The sequence below is a fragment of the Pediculus humanus genome, genomic scaffold (genome assembly GCF_000006295.1).
Source record: "Pediculus humanus corporis 1103172108213 genomic scaffold, whole genome shotgun sequence".
Lineage (NCBI taxonomy): Eukaryota > Metazoa > Arthropoda > Insecta > Psocodea > Pediculidae > Pediculus > Pediculus humanus.
The window spans coordinates 79,498-90,800 of NW_002987783.1; the positions used below are offsets into that span (position 1 = coordinate 79,498).

Below are 11,303 nucleotides of genomic sequence, written 5' to 3' on the forward strand. Positions count from 1 at the left end.
TCAGTCTATAGGAGGCAAAAGGGGAAGGGGAAATGCCAAACTTAAATCTATTATTTTTCCAAAATCTAATAGACTTTTTAAAAATAAAGTAATTTAAAATTTAAAAAATAAATTCGAAAGAAAAAAATAAAAAGTTTTTTCTGTCGTGACCGCGCTGTCGTAAGATTTACATCTAAAAATAATTTGTTTGTTTATTATGGACAAACACACAAAAAAAAAAAAAAAAAACGAAAAAAAAATTTATTAGATTTTTAAGTTAAACCGTTTCCAATCGATTTTTTACGCCGAAAATCAAAAAAAAAACAGAAAAGAAATTTTCTTTTTCAAAAGTTGGCATTCCGCATCGAAAATCATAATAAAAAAAAAAAAAAACTTGGCAACTTTAAACAGGGTAACTTGTTGTCGCTGTTATTGTTATTGTTATAACAATCAATTATTACATTATTTTTCTCTCTCGAAAGAAGTAATAATAATAATAATAATAATAATAATAATAATAATAATAATATACCTTTGTCGGTGATGCAATCGTAAAGTGGGCAACAAGTTCCAGGTTTTCCATTTCCCGGTCTAACAATTCTAGAATGTTGACCTTCCGGACAAATCCTTTGTTTACATTCTCTCGGTAAACATTGACAGCTTTGAGGTTTTAAACAACAATCTTCTGGAGATTTATATGCTGGAAGACGATAACTATCCTCTGGACACGTTTCAACTTCTTCCGGACAAATAACGTCGCTACAATTTTTGTCTGTAAATAATTAAAAAAAAAAAAAAACTTAAAAATTTTTTTTTTTTTTGGATCATTTTCAAAACATTTCGAAAATATTTAAAGTAATTAAAAAACAGGAATGTAATTTTTTTTTTCGCAGAAATTTCGAAAGAAAAAAAATTTTTTTCCCCTGCCAGAAAATTCGTATGAATGAAAAAACGGGGGACAAGGGGGGAGGCGGGGAGGGAAAAAAAGTGAAATCAATCCATTAATGCGTTATGGTTAATTACGTAATTAAATTACATTATTAAATTAGGTCGTTTAACCAAACAGATGGGATGTTACGATTACGAAAAAAAAAAATCTCCTCCCACTCTTCCCTCTCCCTCCAATCCCCCCAAAAAAATCCCAACCCCTTTTACGTCTCCCATCTTCCCGTTATAAAAATATTTTTTTTAAGCTCCCGCGTGTTTTTTTTTTTATTACCGAATTTTTAAAATTTTTAAATTTTGTGCTTTGATCTTTCTGCCTTTTTTTTTTTTTCATTTTCCTAGAAGGAGTCAAAGTCTTTCCGGGAAGGGAGGGGGAAGAAGGAGGAGCAGGATAAAGGAAAAAATCAGGAAAAGAGGGGGGAAAAAAAATTTTTTTTTACTCCCGTTCTCAAAATTTAAATTTGTGTCTACTATTGAATGAATTAAAAATATTCCCGGTTGAAAATTGGAATAATAAAAAAAAAAAATTTTAAACGGTAAAAAAGGTTGTTGTTTGTTTTTCTTTGCTGTCATGCATATTGTAAACACACGGTAAAAAACAATATGCAAACAAACAAACAAACAAACACAGGTTTAATTATTTAACGATACCAAAAAGAATGTTTACACTTATTTAATAAAACATTTTAAATAAAAAAAAAAAATTTATCGCGTTTTACATGAGAATTTTTGTTTTTTTTTCCTTTACTTTTATCATCATCATTATTATTATTATTTTAAATTTATAAAAAATTTATATTTTTCCTTTTTTTTCCTTTGAGTTATAAAAAAACGAAAACAAAACCGCGGTTCGAAATGGAGAAAAAAAAAACATAAATTAATTATTTTTTTTACACACGTCATCATTTGAAATTTTATTTATTTATTAAAGTTATTAATTAATTAATTAATAATTAATTAAATACATAAATCAATAAATTTTTAATAATTTCGATGTAGCAAATACATAAGAAATTTATTTTTTATTTAAAAAAACAAACAAAAAAAAACATGAAAACAAAAAAAAAATTTATCTGATTTTCGTTTAAAAAAAAAAAAAAGTCGTGGCACTAGAAAAAAAAAAAAGTAATGATGATGATAATAATTTTTTTTTCGGTTTTCCATTATTAAACTTTGTAAAGTTTTATCGTGAAAAAAATTCTCTCTTTTCTTTTTTTAATAAAATTTATTTTTATGGTTTTTTCTTTTTTTTTTTTGTGAAAATTTTTTAAATCACAAATTTATCGTTTTTACTACAACCGAAACCGGAAATAGAATCTGCCAACTACTCCCTTCCCCCCTTCGCTCTCTTTTCCTTTTTCTCTCTTTTACGTAACTTTTTGCATATAAATTTTTAATATAAAGTTTTTAAAAAAAATTACGAGACGTTTATATATAAAAATAAAACAAATAATAATAATAATAATGATAAAAATGAATATTACCGTGGGAAACGCATTCGTAAACATCACAACAATCTCCAGGTACGCTGTTGGATTTTTTTCTCAAAACACTTTGAGCCGGAGCCCTGCATATGGGTTGAAAACAATGTCGAAATTCGCAACGGCAAGTTCCATCACCGTCTAATATTGAATCCGGCGGACATTTTTCATCGTCGTCGCTGTCGTCGCAGTTTCCATTACTGCAATTTCCGCTTGATCCTGTAAAAATAAAGAAAAAAAAATTTGAATTTTTTTTTTCTTCCTTTTATTCGTACGTGTGTACACGTGTATGTATCCACGCGTTGTAACTAATCGCTATCGTTACACATTAAATGATAACGATATTATTATTATTATTATTATTCATTTCCTAATATTTAAAACAATAAAAAATAATAATTATTATCATCATCTCCATGTTAACGACCTTAAAAAGTTTAAATTAAAAATTTATTACTCTATGAAAATTTAAAAAAAAAAAAAATTATTATCATTATTATTATTATTATTATTATGAATTACAATAATAATAATAATAATAATAATAATAATAATAATAATAATAATAATAATAATGATGATGATGATGATAATGATGATGATGAAAATCGTAATTAATTATTAATTTCTTTTTTTTCTTTGATCAAAAAAGGTAAGAAGAAAATTGCTTTATTTTTTTACAACGTGACGAAATCAAAATGGCGTCGTAGTTCATCAATAAAAAAATTTTATTTCTTTCGCAAATATTAATAAAAAAAGAAGAGTGTAGGGTGGGAGGAGGAAGAAGGTAATTTTTCGAAGAATAAATTATTATCATTATTATTTCATTTTCAAAAAAATTTTCTTTTTTCCTCTCTAAAAGTTAAACGAAAAACGTCAAATTCGAATTTTTTTTTCTTTTTTTTTTGTTTGCGTTCCCGCGCTTTTTTTGTAATTTAATAATAATAATATTATTATTATCGTTGATAAATTTATTATTTAAATATTTAAATTAATAATTTATGTACCTTAACGACGACGCACTTCCATCGAATTAAATAAATAAATAAATAAGAAAAAAAAAATTTAGTTATTAAATTTACTTTTTCATATTTTAATAATGATAATAATAACTATAATAATAATAATGATGATAATAGTAACTATGATAATAATAATAATAACATAAAAAAAAAAAACTTTCAAGTAACAAAGAAGAGTTTTCATGAGAGTTTTTAAATATCATCGTTTCCGCAATTATTAATTTTGTCGTCTGCTTTTATAAAATATTTCATTTACAATGAATGAAAGTTATAAAACGAAATAAATATTATTAAATTTTACATTAAAAATTTTTTTTTTTTTTTTTACTCAGAGTCGTAAATTATGTGAAGTTTTAAGGTGTGTGCGTGTGCGTGTGCGTGTGCGTGTGCGTGTCTGCGTTGACAATTAAACCAAAGCGGAAATAAACTTGAAATAAAATTAAAATGAAATCTTTTCTCTTTTGACTAAAAAAAAAAAAAAACCTTTTGTCGAAACCTTTTTAACACGCACACGCCCCCCCCCCCCGGAGATAATAATTTACCAGAAATTATTAACGATGATAATGATGATAATATATATAAACAATTATTATTATTATTATTACTATTATTAATTATTTTTACTCTTTGACCTACGATCCTTATTGTATCGGGTTAATTAATTATGGAAGGAAAAAAAAGGTAAAGAAAATTACGCCATGGAAAAAAATAAGTTTGGAAAAAGAAAGAAAAAGAGAGAGAGAGAGAGTGAAAAAATTAATAGAGAAGAGAAATAAAAAGAAAGAGAAGGGGGGGAGGAAAGAGAGATAATGAGAGAGTGAGTAAAATAAGAGAGAGAGACAGAGAGAGAGAGAGTGCACGTGAACAAAAAAATTTTCCACTTCATCTAAAACATTTTTAAAACTCCTCTTTGGAAAACGTTTTTTTTTTTTTTTTTTTTTTTAAACGATCGAACAAAAACAAAAAAAAAAAAAAGAAACATATTTCGCAGCTGCCAAATTTTAACATTTATGTCATATAAATAATAATAATAACAACAACAACAAATATGGCGGTTATAATTAATTATGTTGTTATGCGGGAAATATAGGAAAGGGAAGAAAATTATAAAGCGAATAATAATAATAATTTTTTATATTTAAATGACAAATTCAATGAGTTTTTATTATGTATTTCCACGCTTTTCTTTTTTTTTTTTTTTTAAACTTAAATAAATCAAAAATATAAATAAATAATAAAATAAAATTAATTTTTTAATTATTTACAAATATAAACGTCGGTTACAATAAAAAAAAAACTTTTCCCTTCTCTCATTCCATTATTGCCAAATTTATTTTATTTATTGTTCACATATATATAAATAAATAAAAAGCGTGGTGGTGGGTGGGAGTGGGGAGAGGGTAGCGGGGCGGGGAGAAGAAAGGAGTGCAATTTTTGTTTTTGTTTTTTTTTAAAAAATAATTTTTTACCAGATCATTGGTCTGCAAGCGATCATTTCCGTGTTCTTTTCTCATTTTTTTTTTTTTTTTTATTCCATTTTAATCGTTTTTGCTTTCTCTCTCTTTCTCTATCACTTCTCCTTTCTTACTCTATATTCCTTTTTGTTTTAATCTTTCACTCCAATACTTCCGCAAATTATTACCAAATATTTAAAATTACAAAGCTTCGATTGTTTTTTTTTTCAAAAGAAAATAATAATAATAATAGTAATAATAATGATGAAAAAAATGTCAAAATGTGTAATTTAAATCCTCGTCACGTGAGCATAACATCATATAAATATTTTTTTTTTTTTTTAAAGTCGAAAAACTATTAAAAACACCAAAACGTTTTAATTTTTATTTTTTTCTTTTTAAAAAAGCAGACGAAAATAAAAAGTTAAAACCACGCTTATTAAAAAAAAAAGAAAGAAAGAAAGAAGAAGAAGAAAAAGAAAAACAAACCGCAGGCAAAAAAAAAACAAACAAACAAACAAAAAATAAAAAAATCTTTGTTTCTGGCGGAAGTTAAAAAATATTCAATCGATTAAAAACTATTCGGATATTTATTATTATTTATAGCTAATTATAGCGCTATATATACGTATAATCGATCGATCAATAAAGGAAAGAAAATAAATAAATAAATAAATGAAAAAAAAATTTTTCTTTTTTTTTTTTTGTTCAATTGCGAAACTATAAAATTCGTGACAAAATAAAAAAAAAAAAAATTAAAATTTTCAATTAACACAGAAAATTATTTTCATTTATGTATCATCACGTATAAAAACAAAACGAAACGAAACGATTTTTAAAAACGTTTTCCATTATTATTATTATTATTATTATTATTATTATTATTATTATTATCATTGTTTTCTTTTATTAAAATGCAAAATTTTATGTTTTATACTATACCAGGATAATAAAAAATCGAATTTGTTTAAACACAAAATAAATAAATATGTTCAATGAACAGAAATTTTAAACGACGAGAAAATTTTTAATTTTTTTCTCTTTTTTTTCGTGGCAATAGAAACCCCCCAAAAAATCCTTTCTTATCATTTGTCTGAACCTTATTTATTACTTACACAAAAAATCGTGACGTTAATCACAATAATAATAATAATAATAAAGAATAATTATCAATAGAAGAACAGAATTTAATTTTAAATCGTAAAAATATTTTAGAAAAAATTTTTTACGCGTGTATGATCAACCAATCAATCAATCATTCATTCATTCATTCATTCACGTTTTATGTATTTTTTTTTTTTAAATAAGTAATTGTAATCGTTTTAAAATTATCCAAATTTCTTCATCGATACGTAATTTATATATACGTAGAAAAAAATTTTCTTTACGTCATTTACTAATTTGAATTTGTTATTCTAAAACCACGTCATTTTAAATTATTTTAATTTATACATTTTTTTTTTTTAACAAAATACAATAAACAAAAAATATTCAAAAAAAATAAATAATAATAATAATTTATTTACGAAAATACGTAGTCTACGTGAAAAAACAATGTTACGGTTAATGAAAAAACACAAAATTTTTTCCTTATTTTTTTTTCTATTGCAAATAATAATAATAATGATAATAACAACACGTGTGACAAATGTAAAAAAAATTATTATTTTTATTATTAATACATTCGGAAAAAATAAATTCTAATAAATTAATTTCAATTTTTTGCGTTCAATAAAAAAATAAACGAATGAGAAAATTGTAATAATAATAATAATAATAATAATAATAATAATAATAATAATAATAATAATAATAATAAATGATTCGAAGCATAAGAAAAAAAAAAAAAACTACGTCGTGGTATTAGAAATTAAAGAATTGACATTGAACGGATTCAAGAGAAAGAATTGGAGAGAGAGAGAGAGAGAGAGAGAGAGAGAGAGAGAGAGAAAGAGAAAAACTTGAAGGTCAGTTTTAAGCTTTCAAAGCATAATTTTACATGGCTTCCTTCTCCTCCTCCTCTTAACCCCCGCCCCCCACCGCCGCCACCCCCCGTTTTTCCTTTTTCCCTCTTGGGAAATTATAAAAACTTTTTCTTTCTTTCATTTAATTTTACTTTTACTTTATTTTCTCTCTATAAAAAAAAATATCAACCATAACCTTTTTTTTTTTTTACTGTTTTATTTATTTATTTTTAAAACTTTGTGTATATTAATTATAAAAAAGGTGCCACGAAAATCTTTTGGCGTAACGAAACAAAAATTAATTAATTTATAAATAATAATAATAATAAGAGAAAGTTTTTTTTTTGTAATCGTCTCTTATATGAATGACGTCACATCGATCGATAAATCGATAGAAAATTATTAAATACTTTTAATAATTATACGTCGTGTGATTATTTCAAACGCGACAATCATATAAATACGGAAAATTATTCTATTATTAAATAGGAGAAAATTTTATTCCTGTCGCGGTTATTATTAATTACAAAAACAACAAACAGCTCAAAACAAACACAAACGCACAAACGCGTGCAAAAACAAATTAATTTGGTAACAAATGAAACGAAAAAAAAAAAAAAAAAATTTCAGTAAAGAAGTAGGAAAAACGAACAAATCGATCGAACGCCGAAATCAATTATTTTTTATTTTCCGGCACCTGAGGGGAGGAAGAGAAGAAGAGGGAAGGGGGGTAACATAAAATTTCGCTATAAATAAACGCTATAAAATACTACAAAGCAATCTATCACTTATAGTATACATTTTAAAAAATTTATCTTTGTCGAAAAGGGGGAAAAAAACGAACGGTGCAAAAAAAAAAAAAAAAATTTTTTTTATTTCTTTTTACCGCTTCGCGCGTTTTTTTTTTTTTTTTTTTTAAAAAAATTAATTAAAACGAATTACTCTTCGTTAATACATGTGAACGTAACCTTTGACCTCTAAAATGCATTTTTCAATTGCATTTTCGATGACTGAAAAAAAAAGAGGAAGAGAATAATTTATTTCTTTTTTTTTTTAATAATATAAATCACAATGACCCGATGATGATAATGATAATGATAATGATAATAATGATAATGATAATGATGATGGTGATTAAAATAAAAAAAAAATTTTTCATAATACGATAATTGAGGGTTTAAAATTATTTGCACCTTGAACTTTATTGATTTTAAACAGATAAAAATGCATTTTTCTTCTTTTCTTTTTTCTTTTTTTTTTTTTAACGACCGTTACGTCATTCTTATTTTATTAGTGACATCATCGTTGGCTTTTTTTGTTGTACACATCGCGACCAAACACGTATGCAAAATAATAAAAAGAAACCACCAAAATAATTTAACAAACAATCACAAAATAAAACGACGCCATTTTTGTGACGTCATTGCATACATTTTCCGTTATAAATAAAAAAAAGTTGAAAAAAAAAACAAATTTATTGAAATCTTTTTTTTATATATAAAACTCAATAAAAATTCAAAAACTTATTTCGAACGGAAAGGGAGAGGGGAAAACTACATTAAAATAAAAAACAATAAAAATTTATCACGTTCTTCTAATGACACTTTTGTTTCCCGAAAAAGAAGAAGAAGAAAAGAAAAAATTCAAAACAGAAAACCTCAAAGTATATTATGTTAATTTCATTTATTCATTTTTTTTTTAAAATTATCACCGTCGTCGTCGTTATCATTATTATTATTATTATTGTTTTTTTTCCCCGTTATCACATATAATCATTATTATCAGTGAAATAGTTTTAAAGAATTGATAAGCTTTCACTCGTTGGTATTTTTTTGTTGTTGTTGATAACTTTATTTATTTAACAAAACATAAAAAAAAAAAAAAAATTTTTTAAATTGGAATTTGTTATGCGGAAATTCAAGGTTTTTTCACATTCCACGTGCATTCCATTTATTATTATTATTATTATTATTATTATTATTATTATTGGTAATAAAATTTTGTTTGTTTTTTTTAAAAAAATGTTGTTTTTTGTCTTCTGCTTTTAGGCGGAATCCATCAAAAATTATGAGCGTAATTAATTAAATAAAAATCTGTTTTTTTAAAACAAAAAATGCGGACTGATTTTGTATGTGTAGGAAAAAGAGTCGGATATATAATAAATTCCATTCATTCCAACATTCACTCATTCATTCATTCATTCATTCATTCATTGATGCATTCATTCATTTGAAGATTATAATGCATGTGTGTGTGTGGAAGCAAACAATTATTTTACAGAATAAAAAAAAAAAGAAAAAAATCTTTCGAATTTATTAACGACGATATGGTTGGTTTATATGAATTGCATTCGGATTTTAACCTTGACTTAGAGACATAATTCTAATGACACGTTTTTATTGTTGCATATATAATAATAATATTTATAAATAAAATTTAATTTATTTTCGCGAAGGGCATCGTTTTTTTTTTTGAAATTTTATTGAATAATTTTTACACGACGTGTAATTAATCAATTTTTTATTATTTTTTTTTTAAAGGGAGCGTGAAAAAAAATTGAGAAGAAAGGAACGGAAACGGAAGCGAGGGGGGAGGGAGGAAATAGAGATTTTTGACGTGATTGAACCGTCATAAAAATTTAAAAAAAACAAAAATTCAAATAAAGAATTTAACATTAAATCGACTCGACTATAAAAATTCAAATTTTTTTTTTTTTTTCGATTCAGCAAAAAAAAAAAAGGTAAAAACTATTTGAAATTTTAAATTTATTGCCACGTTAAAAAAAAAAAAAAAACGTCATTATCACGGTGACATAAAATAATAATAATAATAATAATAAAAACATTTTCGATCGAAAAATTTCAAATTATATATTTTATAGTATTCAATTCATAAAATCGTAACAATCTAATGCCACGTTTTTTTTTTTTCAAATCGAAATATTTACTATTTATTATAATAAAATAAACTAAAAAATTTTAAACTATTCGTCACCTTTAATCGTTTCATTATTATTATTTTTTTTCTATTGCTTTTCCTTCTTCTCCACCTTTAATGATAATAATAATAATAATAATAATAATAATAATAATAATAATAATAATAATAATAATAATAATAAAAACTTTCTAAATCAATTTAATCCGCCCTATAAAAAAAAAAAAATTTATTTTCTCACACTTTTCAAAAATTTATTATTATTATTATTATTTTTCAATACGTAAGTTTATCACTTCCTGAATTCCAATAGATTAATAATAATAATAATAATAAACCTAATCAAATTGATTCCAATCACGTAAAAAAAAAAAAAAGAAATATTTTTTGGCACGAGAGAGAATTATAATAATATTATTTATAGTTTGTTAAATATATATATATATTTTCTCATAACAAATTTATAGCGTAATTTATAGACTATAAAATAAAAAATATACGATAACGAATTTATTATTAATTTTTAATAAAATAATAATAATAATAATAATTTTTTTTTTGCTACCGTTGGCTCTTATTTATTTTTATATATTTTAATAACCATCAATAAAATTGATATCCGTCTTTGTAAAATTCGTTTTAAATTGAAAGAAAAGAAATTTTTTATCAAATAAAACCGTTAAATTATTTATTTAAATAATAATAATAATAATAATGATAATGATGATAAATATATCAAATCATTTTATGTTTTGCTCATTTTTTATTTAACAGCAGCAAAAAAAAAAAAAAATGAATCAGACAACTTGATTAAGATATTCAAAGCGAAATAAATAACTACGCGTTTTTTTTTTTTTTTAATTCACAACACAAAATCTTAATAATAATAATAATCTTATTATGTAAATACTAAACAAACGTGGTAGATGATTAAAAAAAAAAAACGTGGCGTAAGACGAGGAGCCGAATTGGAATTATCCGGTAAGAAGATGTTTCTTCCATTTTTAATTCGTTCGATTTAATCGTATAATCCGTTCACAAGTTTATTTAAAATTAATAATAATAATAATAATAATAATAATAATAATAATAATAATAATAATGAAGGGACCGGAAATTTTTTATTAATTGGGTTATTGATTATCTAAATTAATAGAATGTAAATAATAATAATAATAATAATGATAATAATAATAATTAAAAACGATGACAAAAAATTTAATCATGTAAAAACTGATAAATAAAAACAATTTTTTTTGGGAGATTTTATATTGGATTCGACGACGACGACGACGACAAAAATAATAAAATAATAATAATAATAATAATAATAATAATAATAATAATGAAAAATTATATTTAAAAAAAAAACAGTTTTACCAACCGTAAAAATAAAAAAAAAAAATTAAAAAATGGCGCAATCGAAAAATTTTTTTAAAAAAATTCTAATTAATGAAACTCGCTAATATAATTAAAAAATTTTGGGTTTTTATAATTAATAAACAGAGGTCAAAGGTCGTT

At 23.4% G+C, this 11,303-nt stretch overlaps 1 protein-coding gene across 1 annotated transcript; it reads right to left on the reverse strand.

The window, feature by feature from the left end:
* Window positions 1-3,434, reverse strand: Phum_PHUM442980 (uncharacterized protein; the record flags this gene model as incomplete). The annotated part of the gene is made up of 6 exons (XM_002429579.1): window positions 1-73; window positions 151-172; window positions 512-751; window positions 2,409-2,624; window positions 2,681-2,720; window positions 3,429-3,434. 6 exons carry the CDS (start codon window positions 3,432-3,434, stop codon window positions 1-3), a joined length of 597 nt encoding a protein of 198 aa, XP_002429624.1.
* Between the last annotated feature and the right edge of the window lie 7,869 nt (window positions 3,435-11,303).